At 35.9% G+C, this 22,466-nt stretch overlaps 1 protein-coding gene across 1 annotated transcript in view; it reads right to left on the bottom strand.

Moving 5' to 3' along the window:
- Positions 1–3,846, bottom strand: part of LOC134681254 (uncharacterized) — a 28,476-nt gene extending 24,630 nt beyond the window's left edge. Inside the window, exon 1 of the mRNA XM_063540794.1 lies at positions 793–3,846. Within this exon, the coding sequence (XP_063396864.1) occupies positions 793–3,349 (2,557 nt within the window). The 5' untranslated portion in view covers positions 3,350–3,846. The remainder of the gene's footprint in view (positions 1–792) is intronic.
- Between the last annotated feature and the right edge of the window lie 18,620 nt (positions 3,847–22,466).

Raw genomic sequence — 22,466 nt, 5'->3', positions numbered from 1 at the left:
TATCACTGTACTAGTATACATTTTTTTAAGGGGCCAGCTGAAGGACACCTACGGGTGCGGGAGTTTCCCGCTAAATTGAAGACCCATTGGTGGCCTTCGGCTGTTGTCTGCTCATGTTGTCGCTTTGACACATTCCCCATATCCTTTCTCAATTTTATCTGAGGGCATGTATGTTTACCCATATATCCCCATTGATTACGTTGGTGAATGTATGTGCACCCATATATCCCCATTGACTACGTTGGTGAATGTATGTGCACCCATATATCCCCATTGACTACGTTGGTGAATGCATGTGCACCCATATATCCCCATTGATTACGTTGGTGAATGTGTGTGCACCCATATATCCCCATTGATTACGTTGGTGAATGTGTGTGCACCCATACATCCCCATTGATTACGTTGAAGCATGTATGAGGGTCTGGATGGGGTCTGTAGATCAATAATATGAAGAGAAAATTAGCAAACACTTAAAAAACAGAGAATTATAATTCATGTGCAAGTATAAAGAATTACTGTTGAAAATAAAATAATTGGATAATACAATACAGATTACAGAAACGACGGAATAACAGAATAAAGAAAAATTAGCTTTTAAAAATTTAAAAAAAATCAGAAAATTATTAACATCAGAATTTACAAAATCTGTGCTCTTTTAAGATAATATTTAAAAGATACAGAAAGTGCGGATCCCTCATACAGAATCTGTAATACTGCATTTCTGTCTCCGAATATCAATACTGATAAAAACTTCCAAGATATATATAAATATATAAGAATTAAACTTACCAATGGTCGTCATGACGGTGATAGCAAATAATAGTGAACTAGCAAAGGACCATTGCTCCTCCGTTTCTAGGTTATCTTCCCCTGCATTACTAAATCCATTTACTTTCGTAGCTATGTATACTTCCGTTTGGAATTTTGTTAATAATTTATCTATTTCATCTGCAGTGTCATTGTATAATTTATCCATTAGAATTGCAGTTTCATTGTTGCTAGTTTTATTATTAATAATCAATTTAGAAGCTAGCTTTAAAATTTGGGTTTTAGTCTGAACCCTTTCGTTCATCACTTTAACTTTTGTTTGCATTTCGAATGGACCTTCTAATAATTTGAATATAGTTCCACCTAATATAGCATATGCCACCATTAAAGAACACAGACCTATGTGAGAAAAGAGAAAAGCCACAAATACTTTACAATAGTGTAATGCTTTTTTACGTTTTTCACGAAAAACTTCACTTTGTCTTCGCTTTGCAAGTTGCCCATGCTTGTGAACATACGAATCTGGCATAGGTTTGTCAGAGGACACATCTGGTTCTATGATATCAAAAGATAATTTTTTGTCGGAATTGGGAATTTCCCTTTTGATTTCGTCTACATCTAAGATATCAGTTTCTGGTAAGTAGGAAAGAGAACCTACATTGAAAATAGTTTCATTTTCAAAATAAAACGAAGAAAGATATTTTTCTCTTTCAAGGTCAGATTCGTTTGGTTTGTCTGAAACTTCTGGCATAATATCTTGCGACGTAACTGCAACGGACTCTTTTACATTTTGTTTTTTCTCCGCTTCATCACCAGACATTTTGTCTTTTTTCTTTTTTCTGTGATTAGCAATTTTTCTTTTCAATGCTACAATTGCTAAAAAAGAAAGTTTTGATTTCTTTTCCGGTTCATGTGATTTTTTCTTCTCGGTTTTACCATGTGCTTTAGATGATGAAGATGGCGTTTCATCTATATTCTTTCTGTCTGGCAATGGTGATTGCTTTGGTGTTTTGAATTCCTCGCTTTCGGATGAATTCTGTGAGGATTTTTCATCTATACACTTTTCACTTTGTATAATTGATTCAGTATCAGAATCATTTTTTATTTTGATTTGAATAGGCTCAATAATAACTGGGACGACTGGAGCATTGAGATCGTTCTCAGTTTTACTTCCGGTGTTTTTACCGTCACTTTGAATGTCGAGTAAATTCAAAGACGTTTGTATACTCCTTGACATAACCGTATTGACAGGTATATCCGTTTCCGTTTGTATATCCTTAGTTGCATCTTCAGGGTTGAAATCCTTGTCATTTTTATTTTGCACAGATATTTTTTCGTTTTTTAAATTTTCAATTTTTTCCGTGTTTTCAGACACTTTTCCTGATTTTTTTCGTTCTCTAGAAGCACTCCGACCAGAAAATCGCCGCGGTGATTTGTAACTTCGTCTGTCGAAACGTTTTTCCTCTTTAATGTTTTTAAATGTGTTTTCTGTTGTCGAATTATCAGTTTTATTGATTGAACCTCGTTTCGCCATCTGTGACACTGTTTTATTTAAACCCAATGCAGTTTGTTTTGTATTCGGTAGATTAGATTTTGTCATTGTTGATATATTGTCATTTTTATTATAGTTATAATCCTTTTGATCGGTTACATCCTCGCTCGTATTTAATGTACTTTGTAACTTATTTTGATGACAACTGTCTTTTGTACTGATGTTCAAACTAGATGGACTTTGTAGTCTTTGTAAACTAGATGACCGAGATGCCGGCGATGATTGTCGTAGGTTAATAAATGCAGAAAAAGATTCTCTTTGATTTTCAGAATCGATGAATTCTTTTGAATGGGAACGCCGGTGTTGATGGGTTTTGTCCAATTTTCTTCCCCGTTCTTGCTGCCTTGGTAAATGTTTTGTTTTTTTATCTGAAGTATTACTCAATTGTTCTCCGCGATAAGGTATCGCAGAATCATTAGTGGTTTCAGTTGATTGTGAAACATGGCGGGGCAAATGAGTTCGTTTTGGAATTTCAGCACTTTTTGACCTTGATTTCTTTCTGTGGTAATCTGCTGGCTGGTCTGAATCATGAACAATAATATCAGGCAAGGACGTTTCGCTTGAACCACTGCTTAAAAGGCGTAGTTTGGATGGAGATTGCTCTCTTCTGGAATGTTTCTCTTTCATTGCATCTTTTAAAGTCATGCACCCAAGTCGAGTCCGCGGTTGCAATATAGGATCAAATTGAGTATGATGTGGCATTTTTTCTGATAAATCCAATTTTCCAGTTTCATAAAAGATGTCTTCTGTACTGACACGTAGATCATCGTTTGAAAGTTTTTGAAAATTGGAATCTGACTGTTTTTTAAATAAATGTTTCAAAGATCGTCTGCCACTTTGTCTTTTGTCAGATTTTTTCTTGCCATCGTTATCTGGCAATGTTGCAGTTGTTATTGGCTCTTTGGAATTTGCTGTGTTTTGTAAATTATTTTCGACAGTCTTTTTCCTATTTTTTCTCTTTTTTCTTTTTCGTGGCGATCTCTCAGTTTTTGACAACATGTTTTCTTCTTCACTCGATTCTGTCATTTTTATTTCCTTTTGATAAACACTAAAACAATTTCTATTTACCTTATAACTTGTGCTTACATATCATATCCAATAATATAATCCTAGCTGTTATTGCAATAAATAAAAGATTCCAACATTTTACAACAACTTTTTTTTCTCTCAGAATTTTAGAATAATAACTTATCAGATTTTTTTCCTCATGAAATTCCGTCAGTGCTTGGTAAAAACAAGTGCCTATAGACACTTGCGATCAGTAATTTGCACAAGAAGTCGCCAAAAATAAATTGCTTCACTGGAAAAGCCATCTAAATGATTAGAGAATATATATTTCCATATTTCAAAATATGATACATTAGAAAAAATATCATTCATTAGAAAATCTGTTCACTTTCCTTCACTACTCTATCAAATTAACAACTTTCTAATTATGTATTTATTTATTAGTTGCATACATATTGATTTGCGCGTGCTCGTCTGCCTATCGTATTGCAGCAGGAATAATTACCACTGCAGCACGTGCGATCCGTTTAACGTAGACTATATATCCGCGTCATAGAGAGATAATGACGAGAGAACAATGAATATGAACTGCTGGAGAATATTACATTTTATCTTTTAACTATTTTGCAGAAAAAACAAACGCCTAAAGAACCATCACATAAAAAGCAGACTTAATATACGAAGGTGATATCCCTAGTGTATCCTTGTGCTATTTTTAAGTTCTTCTGAACTGTTTTGCAGATAAAGCATGAAAGGTTCATCAATAATGACCTCTGATGTCAAAAATAGATATTACTTGTCCTTCATTTACCGACAAATAGTTGTTTCAATACAGTATACGGTAAAACATTTACATTATAGTAGATATAAAATAAGAAGATGTCGTATGATTGCCAATGAGACAACTCTCCACAAGAGACCAAATGACACATATGTTAACAATTATAGGTAGCCGTACGCCCTTCAACAATGAGTAAAACCAAACTGCATAGTAAGTTATAACTTTGGTCTGATTGTTTACTGCCATTTGCTACCGAATTCACGGAATATTGTCCAATACTAATCTCGTGCGGAACTTCTTTTAAGACGTATGCATCCCTTTCCTGGTTTTTGTACCTGCTGCAAAGTCAAATATCAAAAATACCAAACTCAATGGAAAATTATAAACGGAATGTCCCTTGTCAAATGGCAAAAAATGAGTTTGAGATAGTGAGTGCATAAACTGTAGAGAGAGTGAGTGAGAAAGCTGGGGAGAGTGAGTGAATGAGTTAGAGAGAGAGAGTAAATGAGCTGGCAAGAAATTGAGTGAATGAGCTGGAGAGAGAGTGGGAGAGAGTGAATGAGCTGGAAAGAGAGTCAGTGAGTAAGCTGGAGAAAAAGTGAGTGAATGAGCTGGAGAGAGTGGAAGAGAGTGCATTAGCTTGAGAGAGTTTGAGTGAATGAGCTGGAGAGAGAGTGAGTTAATGAGCTGGAGAGACAGTAATAAGCTGCAGGGAGAGTGAGTGAATGAGCTAGAGAGAGTGAATGAGCTGTAGAGAGAGTGAGTGAGTAGCTGGAGAAAAAGTGAGTGAATGAGCTGGAGAGAGAGTGGGAGAGAGTGTGAGTGAATGAGCTGGAGAGAGTGAATGAGCTTGAGAGAGAGTGAGTAAATGAGCTGGAGAGAGAATAGTGGTCTGGGTGAAGAGTGAGTGAATGAGCTAGAGAGAGTGAATGAGCTGGAGAGAGTGAATGAGCTTGAGAGAGAGTGAATGAGCTGGAGAGAGTGAATGAGCTTGAGAGAGAGTGAATGAATGAGCTGGAGGGAGAGTGAGTGAATGAGCTGGAGAGAGAGTGGGAGAGAGTGTGAGTGAATGAGCTGGAGAGAGTGAATGAGCTTGAGAGAGAGTGAGTGAATGAGCTGGAGAGAGAATAGTGGTCTGGGTGAAGAGTGAGTGAATGAGCTAGAGAGAGTGAATGAGCTGGAGAGAGTGAGTGAAAGAGCTGTAGATAGAGTGAGTAAGCTGGAGAGAGTGCGTGAATGAGTTGGAGAGAGAGTGAATGAGCTGGAGAGAAAGTGAGTGAATGAGCTGGAGAGAGAGTGGGAGAGAGTGAATGAGCTGGAGAGATAGTGGGAGAGAGTGAATGAGCTGGAGAGAGAGTAAATGAGCCGCAGAGAGAGTAAGTGAAAGAGCGATAGAGAATAAATAAGAGAGATAGTAAATGATTGAGTAAGCAAGAGAGAGAGAGAGAGAGAGAGTGTATGACAGAAAGATTGAATGAGCGAGTGAGCGAGTGAAAGATACAGTGATTGAGTGGGCTAGAGTGAGTGCGTGAACTAAAGCGAGCGAGTGAGCTAAATAGAGATAGAGTGAGCAAGACAAAGGGTTAATTAGGGATGTCAGAATTCATGTTACATTATTTATTTTATATAACAAATATGCTAGTGTCAAATTACAGCCTTCAAATTGTTACTCTAAGGTAGTTTAACCTTTTTTGGATATTCAGCATGTACACAGTTAAGATTTTACCTGAAATTCTATTTTTTGCATTTTCTTACACTTAAAGCATGAATCTTGTAGATGTAGTTTTCTTTGTTTGACGCATATGTTACTACCAGTCCATTTAGATCTGGAATTCAGTGATACAGTGTTTTGGCAACAGCTTTATGTGTTTTTCAATGTTAGAAATAGATCATAGAAGGAAATTAAGCCAAGCAGAAGTCAATATAACAAGTTTAGTGCTGTTAAAGGTATAGAACTACTTATTCAGGCCCGGTCGGAAATAACATACAAGAAAAGTAGTACATATTTTTAACAAAATAGTTTTTACGCATAGCTGTATCTTTGCCAATTGCCAGTATATTCGGTTATTTGTGGTATCAAATGAAAGCTTTTGGACTTGGGATCACTGTAGAACATTTTTTGAAAGATTTATTTAAATTATAAAGAAGTATATGAAATTTTGAAAGAAGGGCATATTTGACCTGTTCCTCAGATCAGAAGTTCCTGTTTTTGTACCATCAAACTTCAGGGAACCAGTACGCTCTAATATGCAATTAAAGGTATCTTGATTTTTGCAGCACAAGTCAGGATTAGGTACAGTTTTGACATGAAATATGTGCCACTTGATTTGAACTTAAGACAAAGAAGCCATTAATGCTTGAAAGCATGTTACCAAGTCTGACAAACTAAGTGTGCGCTAGCTTTCAGAGACAAACCAAGAATCTTGTTGAAAACTGTTTCTACAAAACACGTACCGACACATGGTAGCAATCTGAATAAAATATCAATTGCAGTTATCGTCCTTTAATATGGATGTTTGCAATTTTCTCAATAATTTATTAAATAAAACATATTTCGACAATTATATTTGAAAAGTACATAGAATGATGAAAAACCATCATGCAAATACTAGCCAAATATCATAAACATCCTTTATTAAGATAAAACTGCAGGAAGTCATTTGTAAAAATACCAAAGCGTACAACCTTTTGGTTGAGATTTAGAGTTTCATGTCAAAAAATATTTAAACTTGCTCCTTACCTAATGAAGTTTAGCTGAAGGTGAGGGTGCCTTCCTGCCATGATACTGGTAGACAATGGTGATTTCCTAAATATACTGTGAATTTTCACATCGGAGTAGAACATAAGAATTGCTTCTGCCAGTCATCATACATGGTCATAGAAGTTGACTAAGTCCTACTGGGTTGTTAATTGCCTAGGAGGATGTCTAAGGACAGGTAATAATTATTGGTAAGTAAGAATAAGAGAGTGAGTGAATGAGCTGGAGACTGAGTATGTGAATGAGCTAGAGTGAGTGAGCGAATGAGCTGGAGAGAGTGAGTGAATGAGCTAGAGAGACAGTGGGAGAGAGTGAATGAGCTGGAAAGAGATTGAGTGAATAAGCTGGAGAAAAAGTGAGTGAATGAGCTGGAAAGAGAGTGGGAGAGTGTGAGTGAATGAGCTGGAGAGAGTAAATGAGCTGGACAGAGTGAATGAGCTTGAGAGAGAGTGCATGAATGAGCTGGAGGGAGAGTGAGTGAATGAGCTGGAGAGGGAGTGAGTGAATGAGCTGTAGATAGAGTGAGTGAGTAAGCTGGAGAAAGTGAGTGAATGAGTTGGAGAGAGAGTGAATGAGCTGGAGAGAAAGTGAGTGAATGAGATGGAGAGAGAGTGGGAGAGAGTGAATGAGCTGGAGAGAGAGTAAATGAGCCGCAGAGAGATAGAGTGAACGAGCGATAGAGAAAAAATGAGAGAGAGAGTAAATGAGTGAGTAATCGAGAGGGAGAGAGAGAGAGAGAGAGAGAGAGAGAGAGAGAGAGTGAGTATGCGACACAGTGAATGACAAAAAGATTTAATGAGCGAGTGAGCTTGAAAAAGAGTGAGTGAATGAGCTGGAGATAGAGTAGTGAGATGCAGGGAGAGTGAGTAAATGAGATAGAGTGAGTGAATGAGCTGGAGAGAGTGAATGAGCTTGAGAGAGAGTGAGTGAATGATGTGGAGAGAGAGTAGTGAGCTGGAGGGAAATTGAGTGAATGAGCTAAAGAGAGTGAATGAGTTGTAGAGAGAGTGAGTGAATGAGCTGTAGACAGAGTGAGTGAGTGAGTAAACTGGAGAGATAGAGTGAATGAGTTTGAGAGAGAGTGAATGAGCTGGAGAGAAAGTAAGTGAATGAGCTGGAGAGACAGTGGGAGAGAGTGAATGAGCTGGAGAGAGAGTGAGTGAATGGGCGATAGAGAAAAAATGAGAGAGAGTTAGTGAATGAGCGATAGAGAAAAAAAAAGAGAGAGAGATAAAGTGAGTAAGCGACAGAATGAATGACAGAAAGAGTGAATGATTGAGTGAGCGAGTGAAAGATACAGTGATTGAGTGGGCTAGAGTGAGTGCGTGAGCTAAAGCGAGCGAGTGAGCTAAATAGAGATAGAGTGAGCAAGAGAAAGGGTTAATTAGGGATGTCAGAATTCATGTTACATTATATATTTTATATAACAAATATGCTAGTGTCAAATTACAGCCTTCAAATTGTTACACTTTTTTGGATATTCAGCATGTACACAGTTAAGATTTTACCTGAAATTCTATTTTTTGCATTTTCTAACACTTAAAGCATGAAACTTGTATATGATGAATAGTTTATAGATAAATATTGCTTTTATTCAATTATCTAGTGAGTGTTCACGTTTTATTGGTTTTCTTAGTGAATTATTTATTTCAAGGAAAATTGATGTATATTTATATAAGAATTCCATAATCTCACTGGAAATGCATTTCATAACCGTTTTAGCAAGTTGTCTAGCTTGGAGATATATAAATTACTCTTGTTGATCCATGTTTATACACAAAATATAAAAAAAGAAGATGTGGTATGATTGCCAATGAGACAACTATCCACAAAAGACCAAAATGACACATATATTAACGACTATAGGTCACCGTACGGCCTTCAACAATGAGCAAAGCCCATACCGCATAGTCAGCTATAAAGAGGTTCCGATAAAACAATGTAAAACAAGAAAACAAGAAAACTAATGGCCTGATTTTTTTTTTATCAAATCATTCTCCTTTTTTAACATGTAGAAAAATGGGGGATACAATTATCAATTATATTTTATATTTGGACCACTGTCTTTATATTCAAGTAAGAATCTATGATAAAAATAAGACATTTAGGTCAGAACACTGCTACTTGAGAAGTTCTAAATACATCAAAACTAGTAAAATTTAAAAAGTGTCATATTTGTCACTATTAGTATCCAGATGTAGTTTTCTTTGTTTGACGCATATGTTACTACCAGTCCATTTAGATCTGGAATTCAGTGATACAGTGTTTTGGCAACAGCTTTATGTGTTTTTCAATGTTAGAAATAGATCATAGAAGGAAATTAAGCCAAGAAGAAGTCAATATAACAAGTTTAGTGCTGTTAAAGGTATAGAACTACTTATTCAGGCCCGGTCGGAAATAACATACAAGAAAAGTAGTACATATTTTTAACAAAATAGTTTTTACGCATAGCTGTATCTTTGCCAATTGCCAGTATATTCGGTTATTTGTGGTATCAAATGAAAGCTTTTGGACTTGGGATCACTGTAGAACCCTTTTTGAAAGATTTATTTAAATTATAAAGAAGTATATGAAATTTTGAAAGAAGGGCATATTTGACCTGTTCCTCAGATCAGAAGTTCCTGTTTTTGTACCATCAAACTTCAGGGAACCAGTACGCTCTAATATGCAATTAAAGGTATCTTGATTTTTGCAGCACAAGTCAGGATTAGGTACAGTTTTGACATGAAATATGTGCCACTTGATTTGAACTTAAGACAAAGAAGCCATTAATGCTTGAAATTGCAGAATTCAACATAGAAAGCAATATGGTGCTATGAATTAGTGGTTTTACACCTATTAATGATAATTTCTACCCAGTTTTAAGGTTTTAGAATCAATTATTGCAGTCGGTCAAAATCTAGTCGTTATAATTGCGATCCATAGATTTTGAACGTTAACTGAAGTTGATTACCCAACTTTGGTACTTTTTGTCGAAATTTTGGTGATATTTTACCATGTTTCCAAGTCTGACAAACTAAGTGTGCGCTAGCTTTCAGAGACAAACCAAGAATCTTGTTGAAAACTGTTTCTACAAAACACGTACCGACACATGGTAGCAATCTGAATAAAATATCAATTGCAGTTATCGTCCTTTAATATGGATGTTTGCAATTTTCTCAATAATTTATTAAATAAAACATATTTCGACAATTATATTTGAAAAGTACATAGAATGATGAAAAACCATCATGCAAATACTAGCCAAATATCATAAACATCCTTTATTAAGATAAAACTGCAGGAAGTCATTTGTAAAAATACCAAAGCGTACAACCTTTTGGTTGAGATTTAAAGTTTCATGTCAAAAAATATTTAAACTTGCTCCTTACCTAATGAAGTTTAACTGAAGGTGAGGGTGCCTTCCTGCCATGATACTGGTAGACAATGGTGATCTACTAAATATACTGTGAATTTTCACATCGGAGTAGAACATAAGCATTGCTTCTGCCAGTCATCATACATGGTCATAGAAGTTGACTAAGTCCTACTGGGTTGTTAATTGCCTAGGAGGATGTCTAAGGACAGGCAATAATTATTGGTAAGTAAGAATAAGAGAGTGAGTGAACGAGCTGGAGACTGAGTATGTGAATGAGCTAGGGTGAGTGAGTGAATGAGCTGGAGAGATAGAGTAGTTGAATGAGCTGGAGAGAGAGTAGTCAGCTGGTGGGAGAGTGAGTGAATGAGCTAAAGAGAGTGAATGAGCTGGAAAGAGAGAGTGAGTGAATAAGATGTAGAGGGAGTGAGTGAGTAAGCTGGAGAGAGTGAGTGAATGAGTTGGAGAGAGAGTGAATGAGCTGGAAAGAAAGCGAGTGAATGAGCTGGAGAGACAGTGGGAGAGAGTGAATGAGCTGGAAAGAGAGTGAGTGAATAAGCTGGAGAAAAAGTGAGTGAATGAGCTGGAGAGAGTTGGAGAGACTGAATGAGCTTGAAAGAGTGTGAGTGAATGAACTGGAGAGAGTGAATGAGCTTGAGAGAGAGTGAGTGAATGAGCTGGAAAGACAGTAGTGAGTGAATGAGCTAGAGAGAGTGAATGAGCTGTAGAGAGAGTGAGTGAGTAAGCTGGAGAAAAAGTGAGTGAATGAGCTGGCAAGAGAGTGGGGAGAGTGTGAGTGAATGAGCTGGAGAGAGTGAATGAGCTTGAGAGAGAGTGAATGAGCTGGAGAGAGTGAATGAGCTTGAGAGAGAGTGAATGAATGAGCTGGAGGGAGAGTGAGTGAATGAGCTGGAGAGAGAGTGAGTGAATGAGCTGTAGATAGAGTGAGTGAGTAAGCTGGAGAAAGTGAGTGAATGAGTTGGAGAGAGAGTGAATGAGCTGGAGAAAAAGTGAGTGAATGAGATGGAGAGAGAGTGGGAGAGAGTGAATGAGCTGGAGAGAGAGTAAATGAGCCGCAGAGAGATAGAGTGAATGAGCGATAGAGAAAAAATGAGAGAGAGACAGTAAATGAGTGAGTAATCGAGAGAGAGAGAGAGAGGGAGTGAGTAAGCGACACAGTGAATGACAAAAAGATTTAATGAGCGAGTGAGCTTGAAAAAGAGTGAGTGAATGAGCTGGAGATAGAGTAGTGAGATGCAGGGAGAGTGAGTAAATGAGATAGAGTGAGTGAATGAGCTGGAGAGAGTGAATGAGCTTGAGAGAGAGTGAGTGAATGATGTGGAGAGAGAGTAGTGAGCTGGAGGGAAATTGAGTGAATGAGCTAAAGAGAGTGAATGAGTTGTAGAGAGAGTGAGTGAATGAGCTGTAGACAGAGTGAGTGAGTAAGCTGGAGAGATTGAGTGAATGAGTTTGAGAGAGAGTGAATGAGCTGGAGAGAAAGTAAGTGAATGAGCTGGAGAGACAGTGGGAGAGAGTGAATGAGCTGGAGAGAGAGTGAGTGAATGGGCGATAGAGAAAAAATGAGAGAGACTGAGTGAATGAGCGATAGAGAAAAAAAAAGAGAGAGAGATAAAGTGAGTAAGCGACAGAATGAATGACAGAAAGAGTGAATGAGCGAGTGAGCGAGTGAAAGATACAGTGATTGAGTGGGCTAGAGTGAGTGCGTGAGCTAAAGCGAGCGAGTGAGCTAAATAGAGATAGAGTGAGCAAGAGAAAGGGTTAATTAGGGATGTCAGAATTCATGTTACATTATATATTTTATATAACAAATATGCTAGTGTCAAATTACAGCCTTCAAATTGTTACACTTTTTTGGATATTCAGCATGTACACAGTTAAGATTTTACCTGAAATTCTATTTTTTGCATTTTCTAACACTTAAAGCATGAAACTTGTATATGATGAATAGTTTATAGATAAATATTGCTTTTATTCAATTATCTAGTGAGTGTTCATGTTTTATTGGTTTTCTTAGTGAATTATTTATTTCAAGGAAAATTGATGTATATTTATATAAGAATTCCATAATCTCACTGGAAATGCATTTCATAACCGTTTTAGCAAGTTGTCTAGCTTGGAGATATATAAATTACTCTTGTTGATCCATGTTTATACACAAAATATAAAAAAAAAGAAGATGTGGTATGATTGCCAATGAGACAACTATCCACAAAAGACCAAAATGACACATATATTAACGACTATAGGTCACCGTACGGCCTTCAACAATGAGCAAAGCCCATACCGCATAGTCAGCTATAAAGAGGTTCCGATAAAACAATGTAAAACAAGAAAACAAGAAAACTAATGGCCTGATTTTTTTTTTTTTATCAAATCACTCTCCTTTTTTAACATATAGAAAAATGGGGGATACAATTATCAATTATATTTTATATTTGGACCACTGTTTTTATATTCAAGTAAGATTCTATGATAAAAATAAGACATTTAGGTCAGAACACTGCTACTTGAGAAGTTCTAAATACATCAAAACTAGTAAAATTTAAAAAGTGTCATATTTGTCACTATTAGTATCCAGATGTAGTTTTCTTTGTTTGACGCATATGTTACTACCAGTCCATTTAGATCTGGAATTCAGTAATACAGTGTTTTGGCAACAGCTTTATGTGTTTTTCAATGTTAGAAATAGATCATAGAAGGAAATTAAGCCAAGCAGAAGTCAATATAACAAGTTTAGTGCTGTTAAAGGTATAGAACTACTTATTCAGGCCCGGTCGGAAATAACATACAAGAAAAGTAGTACATATTTTTAACAAAATAGTTTTTACGCATAGCTGTATCTTTGCCAATTGCCAGTATATTCGGTTATTTGTGGTATCAAATGAAAGCTTTTGGACTTGGGATCACTGTAGAACCCTTTTTGAAAGATTTATTTAAATTATAAAGAAGTATATGAAATTTTGAAAGAAGGGCATATTTGACCTGTTCCTCAGATCAGAAGTTCCTGTTTTTGTACCATCAAACTTCAGGGAACCAGTACGCTCTAATATGCAATTAAAGGTATCTTGATTTTTGCAGCACAAGTCAGGATTAGGTACAGTTTTGACATGAAATATGTGCCACTTGATTTGAACTTAAGACAAAGAAGCCATTAATGCTTGAAATTGCAGAATTCAGCATAGAAAGCAATATGGTGCTATGAATTAGTGGTTTTACACCTATTAATGATAATTTCTACCCAGTTTTAAGGTTTTAGAATCAATTATTGCAGTCGGTCAAAATCTAGTCGTTATAATTGCGATCCATAGATTTTGAACGTTAACTGAAGTTGATTACCCAACTTTGGTACTTTTTGTCGAAATTTTGGTGATATTTTACCATGTTTCCAAGTCTGACAAACTAAGTGTGCGCTAGCTTTCAGAGACAAACCAAGAATCTTGTTGAAAACTGTTTCTACAAAACACGTACCGACACATGGTAGCAATCTGAATAAAATATCAATTGCAGTTATCGTCCTTTAATATGGATGTTTGCAATTTTCTCAATAATTTATTAAATAAAACATATTTCGACAATTATATTTGAAAAGTACATAGAATGATGAAAAACCATCATGCAAATACTAGCCAAATATCATAAACATCCTTTATTAAGATAAAACTGCAGGAAGTCATTTGTAAAAATACCAAAGCGTACAACCTTTTGGTTGAGATTTAAAGTTTCATGTCAAAAAATATTTAAACTTGCTCCTTACCTAATGAAGTTTAACTGAAGGTGAGGGTGCCTTCCTGCCATGATACTGGTAGACAATGGTGATCTCCTAAATATACTGTGAATTTTCACATCGGAGTAGAACATAAGCATTGCTTCTGCCAGTCATCATACATGGTCATAGAAGTGGACTAAGTCCTACTGGGTTGTTAATTGCCTAGGAGGATGTCTAGGACAGGTAATAATCATTGGTAAGTAAGAATAAGAGAGTGAGTGAATGAGCTGGAGACTGAGTATGTGAATGAGCTAGAGTGAGTGAGTGAATGAGCTGGAGAGAGAGTGAGTGAATAAGATGTAGAGGGAGTGAGTGAGTAAGCTGGAGAGAGTGAGTGAATGAGTTGGAGAGAGAGTGAATGAGCTGGAAAGAAAGCGAGTGAATGAGCTGGAGAGACAGTGGGAGAGAGTGAATGAGTTGGAAAGAGAGTGAGTGAATAAGCTGGAGAAAAAGTGAGTGAATGAGCTGGAGAGAGTTGGAGAGACTGAATGAGCTTGAAAGAGTGTGAGTGAATGAACTGGAGAGAGTGAATGACCTTGAGAGAGTGAGTGAATGAGCTGGAAAGACAGTAGTGAGCTGCAGGGAGAGTGAGTGAATGAGCTAGAGAGAGTGAATGAGCTGTAGAGAGAGTGAGTGAGTAAGCTGGAGAAAAAGTGAGTGAATGGAGAGATGGAGAGAGAGTGGGAGAGAGTGAATGAGCTGGAGAGAGAGTAAATGAGCCGCAGAGAGATAGAGTGAATGAGCGATAGAGAAAAAATGAGAGAGAGAGTAAATGAGTGAGTAATCGAGAGAGAGAGAGAGAGAGAGAGAGGGAGTGAGTAAGCGACACAGTGAATGACAAAAAGATTGAATGAGCGAGTGAGCTTGAAAAAGAGTGAGTGAATGAGCTGGTGATAGAGTAGTGAGATGCAGGGAGAGTGAGTAAATGAGATAGAGTGAGTGAATGAGCTGAAGAGAGTGAATGAGCTTGAGAGAGAGTGAGTGAATGATGTGGAGAGAGAGTAGTGAGCTGGAGGGAAATTGAGTGAATGAGCTAAAGAGAGTGAATGAGTTGTAGAGAGAGTGAGTGAATGAGCTGTAGACAGAGTGAGTGAGTAAGCTGGAGAGATTGAGTGAATGAGTTTGAGAGAGAGTGAATGAGCTGGAGAGAAAGTAAGTGAATGAGCTGGAGAGACAGTGGGAGAGAGTGAATGAGCTGGAGAGAGAGTGAGTGAATGGGCGATAGAGAAAAAATGAGAGAGAGTGAGTGAATGAACGATAGAGAAAAAAAAAGAGAGAGAGAGATAAAGTGAGTAAGCGACAGAATGAATGACAGAAAGAGTGAATGAGCGAGTGAGCGAGTGAAAGATACAGTGATTGATTGGGCTAGAGTGAGTGCGTGAGCTAAAGCGAGCGAGTGAGCTAAATAGAGATAGAGTGAGCAAGAGAAAGGGTTAATTAGGGATGTCAGAATTCATGTTACATTATATATTTTATATAACAAATATGCTAGTGTCAAATTACAGACTTCAAATTGTTACACTTTTTTGGATATTCAGCATGTACACAGTTAAGATTTTACCTGAAATTCTATTTTTTGCATTTTCTAACACTTAAAGCATGAAACTTGTATATGATGAATAGTTTATAGATAAATATTGCTTTTATTCAATTATCTAGTGAGTGTTCATGTTTTATTGGTTTTCTTAGTGAATTATTTATTTCAAGGAAAATTGATGTATATTTATATAAGAATTCCATAATCTCACTGGAAATGCATTTCATAACCGTTTTAGCAAGTTGTCTAGCTTGGAGATATATAAATTACTCTTGTTGATCCATGTTTATACACAAAATATAAAAAAAGAAGATGTGGTATGATTGCCAATGAGACAACTATCCACAAAAGACCAAAATGACACAGATATTAACAACTATAGGTCACCGTACGGCCTTCAACAATGAGCAAAGCCCATACCGCATAGTCAGCTATAAAGAGGTTCCGATAAAACAATGTAAAACAAGAAAACAAGAACACTAATGGCCTGATTTTTTTTTATCAAATCACTCTCCTTTTTTAACATGTAGAAAAAATGGGGGATAACATTATCAATTATATTTTATATTTGGACCACTGTATTTATATTCAAGTAAGAATCTCTGATAGAAATAAGACATTTAGGTCAGAACACTGCTGTTTGAGAAGTCCTTAACAAATCAAAACTAGTAAAATTGAAAAAGTGTCATATCTATCACTATTAGTATCCAGATGTAGTTTTCTTTGTTTGACGCATATGTTACTACCATTCCATTTAGATCTGGAATTCAGTTATACAGTGTTTTAACAACAGCTGTATATGTTTTTCAATGTTAGAAATATATCATAGAAGGAAATTAAGCCAAGCAGAAGTCAATACAACAAGTTTAGTGCTGTTATAGGTATAGAACCACTTATTCAGGCCCAGTCGGAAAGAACATACAAGAAAGTAGTACATATTTTTTAACAAAATAGTTCTTACGCATAGCTGTATCTGTGCGAATTGCCGGTATATTCGGTTAATTGTGGTATCAAATGAAAGATTTGGGACTTGGGATCACTGTAAAAGCCTTGTTAATAGATTTATTCAAATTATAAAGAAGTATTTGAAATTTTGAAAGAAGGACACATTTGACCAGTCCCTCAGATCAGAAGTTCCTGTTTTTGTACTATCAAACTGCAGGGAACCAGTACGCTCTAATATGCAATTAAAGGTATCTTGATTTTTGCAGCATAAGTCAGGATTAGGTACAGTTTTGACATGACATATCTGCCACTTTATTTGAACTTAAGACACAGAAGCCATTAATGCTTGAAATTGCAGAATTTAATATAGAATGCCATATGGAGCTATGAATTAGTGGTTTTACACCTATTAATGATAATTCTTACCCAGTTTTATGGTTTTAGAATCAATTATTGCAGTCGGTCAAAATCTAGTCGTTATAATTGTGATCCATGGATTTTGAACGATAACTGAAGTTGATTACACAACTTTGGTACTTTTTTGTCGAAATTTTGGTGATATATTACCATGTTTCCAAGTCTGACAAACTTAGTGTGCGCTAGCTTTCTGAGAATCTTGTTGAAAACTGTTTCTACAAAACACACACCGACACATGGTAGCAATCTGAATATAATATCAATTGCAGTTATCGTCCTTTAATATGGATGTTTGCAATTTTCTCAATTATATATAAATATACTAAATAAATAAATGATTTGGAAAATACGTTGAAGGTATAAAAAGTCATGAGAATTCCGAATGCAATAAGGTTCTATCCGGGCACTCTGGTTCTAAACCTTGGTTCCATCTGGGTTGTTTGGTTCTGAACCTTGGTTCTTTGGTTCGAAACCATGGTAACTGGTTCAACATCCGGGTTGTTTAGTTATAGCAACCCGAATTCCTGGTTCCATCTGGGTTCTATTCTAGATTATTCTAATGTTCCCGTTGAACTTGGAGAAGATAACCACAAGTATCCGAATAAAAAGGTAAAGTAGGTCAAAGACGCTAAAATTGTTTTATAACATTAAACATTTCAGGATCGACGGTTAAAGAAGCTGTAAGGTATTTATTTTCTCATTCTAATGATTTGGAAACTAGATAAAATAAAGCATCGTTTAGATTTTAAAAATAAATCGAAATGGTACATTATATCGAACATTATTTTATTTAATTCAGTCGTTCTGTCTTTATTTATTTCCGTTAATATTTCTAGACGTTTTAAAACAACAAAATGTGGATACCTGTCGTTCAATTGGCCAACGATATATGCATCTAGCCACTTGACCAGTTGACTTGCATATATATTTAAATGCACATTTAAAGTTCGAATGCATTTTATTTAATAGCTGCTTTCTAATAATGTCTGATTTGATAGAAATAAATAAATAGAAATAAAAGAAATAATATGTAACAAATCGTGTTGTTCAAAACGGAATCTTAAAAGACATATAAAAAGAAATTGATGATCAATTTAAGTTTCATTGAAAAATAAGTTATAAAATATAACAAAAATGTATATGTACCATAAATTTGTCAAATTTGATACTACTTGTGAAATTAAGGCATGCATATAATCATTATAGGCCAAAAAGAATCAAATCAAAATGAAGATTGAATATTTTTATAATAAAATTGTGTGTGTGTGTGTATTTGTGTGTGTGTTTATGTGTATGTGTGTGTGTTAATGACCGTGCTGGTGGAATGAGTAGCATCAGCACACTTGTCAGAACTTCCGAGTGTTGGTGCCATAGAAAAGGGGCATATAAACTACTGAGTTACTCTAGTTCGTTCGTCCCGAACGTCCAAAAAAAAAAAGGATTCCGTTCTTTTAACTTTAGTTGCCTCAACCAAATACTGCAAAATTTATACACAAAATAAAAAAGAAGACATGGCATGAGTGCCAATAAGAACACTCCACAAAAGACTAAATGACACAGAAATTAACAGCTATAAGTCATGATCCTACGGCATTCAACAATGAGCAAAGTCCGTACCGCATAGTCAGCTATAAAAAGCACCGAAATGACAATGTAAATCATTTCAAACGAGAAAAGAAATGGACAAATCATGTACAAAAAAATGAACAAAAACAAATATGTAACACTTAAACAAACGACAATTCATGAATTACAGTCTCCTGACTTTGGACAGGTACATACAAACAGAATGTGGCGGATTAAACATGCTATCAGGATCCCCACCCTTCACATTATGTGGCAAAGAAGAACTCTCTACAAGAGACCAAGTAACATAGAAATTAACAACTACATGTCACCATACGGCCTTCAACAATGAGCAGATATGTATAGAAGATGTATGAGTGCCAATGAGACAAATCTCTATCCAAATGTCAATTTATAAAAGTAAACCATTATAGGTCAATGTAAGGCCTTCAAAACGGAGCCTTGGCTCTTACCGAACCACAAGCTATAAAGGGCCCCAAAATTACTAGTGTAAAACATTTCGATCGATAAAACCAACGGTCTAATCTAAATAAAAAAAACGAGGAACGAGAAAAGCGTATAAATTCCACAAACAAACGATTACTACTGTACATCATATTCCTGACTTAGGACAGGTGCAAACATTTGCAGCCGGATGAAACAATATTATAACATCACAACATAGAAAACACCACGATAAAACGAAATCCAAACGAGGAAAGAAACGAACAAATGTATCTAGGCCACTGACTTGCGACTGGCACATGCATACTGAATAGGGCGGGGTTGAACATATTAATGGGGTCTTCACATCTCCCTAACCTGGGCCAATGGTTATTTCCACATACAAAACACTGAATTTGAAATTTGGTAGCGTCACTTTACCGTTCAAGAGTTATCATGTTCCTTTAAAAACATAGAAAATACCGAATTTGCGTTTTCGTTCTTTTAAATAAGTTTGACTCAATCAAATTTTATTAACCTTATACGTAATGCTTATTACCTTAGAACACAGCTCTATCAAGTTCGATATTGGGTGGTATTACTGGTCAAGAATTATTAGATGTATGAAGTTGGTACTAGTACTAATGATACAAATATCAACACGTAGACTAACGATAGGAAATATGCTTAATCTGTTGTTTCTGTTCTTTAACTTTAGTTGCCTCAACCAAATGTTTAGAAACTTATACACAATGCTTATGGTCACTAAACAGTCAAAATTACGTGAATCCTGTTTCTGTATGTGGAAGTTAACTTTTCACAAGCAGGGCCATCTGGGGTCCATAGACATATTGTACATTTATTTCAGTAAACGGTTTATTTACTTCCTTTAGCTTCTACTTCTATTAGAACTAACTTGCATATTTCTTTTAAGGATGGCGGTGCAGTTTGATAACAGACAGTGACCAGCATAAAAAAGTGTTTCACTAGATTGAGCTCTTTGTATAAGTGTACTTTTTAAAGGTTCTTCGCACTGAGTTCAGTTTATTGCTATGCGTATACCTTCATGTGATTTTTAAGATGCTTTAACAGACTATCCATATCAACATGTCCATGAAATAAAATCCAAGGTAAAATGATTGAAACATTTAAAATTATCTAGCTATCACAACTGGCAGCACATGGTGCTACTAGAGAAGTAAATGTTCTTTCCAATTTTTCACGGCAATTAAAAGATTTAGTTTTCATTTGATCAAAACATTCTTCATATCAAAAATTGAGAATGGAAATGTGAAATGTGTTTAAGAGACAGTAACATGACAAAAAAATCCAGTCAAAGGTCACCAATGGGTTTTTAACAAAGTGAGAAAATCCCTCGCCCGGCGGCGGACTTCAGATGGCTCCTTAACAAAATGTGTACTAGTTCAAACTCCAATATATAAAACCGATCTTACAATTAAAAACATTAAAATATATCTATATATTTAATATAGATACTATATATTTAATATAGATACTATGATATATTTAATATAGATACTATATATTTAATATATATATTATATATTTATTATAGATATAAGAATAAAGGATATGATTGCAATCAGACGATTCTCCATATACTTCAAACAAAATATACAAGTTGTACAATGAGGGCAAAGGTCAAGATCATATAAGGTTTCTCGTGCCATAAAAACACCATTTTATGACAATACATCTTCATGCTACATATTCAGAAGCAAGGTCAATTTAGAATTATACTTCTAGGTCAGGGTAATATACAAAGGAACACACTGTATCATGATGACACACCAAAAGTGCATGCATAGGCCAAGAGTCAAAAAGTTATAGTCTGGTCAGGAGTTCCATGTAAAAAAAAAAACACCATAAAGCAGTCCTTCACGAAAGTTCATCACGGTACACGTAACAATGTATCATGGCATGATGCATTAAACATGCCGAATACAGAAAACATGGGTCAGGGACAGAAACAGAAGACATGTACCTAAACTCAATGGAACAGTACTTGTATTTCAGGTCACTATATACAAGTGCCTTCAACATAGAACATAAACTCTCGCAACAATTCAAAGTTAAAACCGTCTTTCATAAAAGTTTGAGCGGGATTTCTTGCAACGATTACCTTACCACTGTTCATTGAAAATCGGATCGTGCAGTAATGTCAATAAATTAAAACGATAAGATAAGACATTAAAACACTTAAAACTAGGGTTTACCATTAATTTCTAACCTTACCATGTGATAGCACTATGGTAAACTGATAGAAACACTTGATGCAGTCATGAAATTGAATATTTGCAATAGTACGACGAGACCAATTCAAGACAAAGTAAGATACAAATAAAAGTAATTATACATTCGAACTTTTAATCACAATGTACAAATTAGGAACCGTAGTTTTCATTCAATTTGTTCATTTAAAATGTACGCTCGCGTTAAACAATGGAAATTAACGCTGTATATTTATATAAACGATCAATCTTGTAATTTATTAAATAAAACATGTTTCGACAATTATATTTGAAAAGTACATAGAATGATGAAAAACCATCATGCAAATAATAGCCAAATATCATAAACATCCTTTTGTAAGATAAAACTGCAAGGAGTCATTTGTAAAAATACCAAAGCATACAACCTTTTGGTTGAGATTTAAAGTTTCATGTCAAAAAACAATTAAACTTGCTCTTCACCTAATGAAGTTTAACTGAAGGTGAGTGTGCCTTCCTTCCCTGATACTGGTAGACAACGGTGTTCTCCTGGATAAACTGTGAATTTTCACAACGGAGTAGAACATAAGCATTGTTTCTGCCAGTCATCATACATAGGCATAGAAGTGGACTAAGTCTACTGGGTTGTTAATTGCCTAGGAGGATGTCTAAGGACAGGTAATATTTGATGGTAAGTAAGAATGAGAGAGTGGGTGAATGAGCTGGAGAGTGAGTAAGTGAATGAGCTGGAAAGTGAGTGAGTGAATGAGCTGGAACGTGAGTGAGTGAATGAGCTAGAGAGTGAGTGAATGAGCTAGAGAGTGAGTGAATGAGCTAGAGAGTGAGTGAAAGAGCTAGAGAGTGAGTGAATGAGCTAGAGTGAGTGAATGAGCTGGAGAAAGAGAGAGAGAGAGAGTGAATGAGCTGGAAAGTGAGTGAGTGAATGAGCTAGAGACTGAGTGAATGAGCTAGAGTGAGTGACAGTGAGTGAATGAGCTAGAGTGAGTGAGAGTGAGTGAATGAGCTGGATAACAGAGAGTGAATGAGCCGGAGAAAAAATGAGTGAATGAGCTGGAGAAAGAGTAAATGAGACGCAGATTGAGTGAATGAGCGATAGAGAAAAAATGAGAGAGAGTCAGTGAATGAGCGATAGAGAAAAATGAGTGAGTAAGCGACAGAAAGAGTGAATGAGCGAGTGAAAGATACAGTGATTGAGTGGGCTAGAGTGAGTGCGTGAGCTAGAGCGAGCGAATGAGCTAAATAGAGATAGAGTGAGCAAGAGAAAGGGTTAATGAGGGGTGTCAGAATTCATGT

The sequence above is a fragment of the Mytilus trossulus genome, chromosome 8 (genome assembly GCF_036588685.1).
Source record: "Mytilus trossulus isolate FHL-02 chromosome 8, PNRI_Mtr1.1.1.hap1, whole genome shotgun sequence".
Classification (NCBI taxonomy): domain Eukaryota; kingdom Metazoa; phylum Mollusca; class Bivalvia; order Mytilida; family Mytilidae; genus Mytilus; species Mytilus trossulus.
The sequence above is the reverse complement of the archived record's forward strand: the minus strand, read 5'-3'. Positions and strand labels throughout refer to the sequence as shown.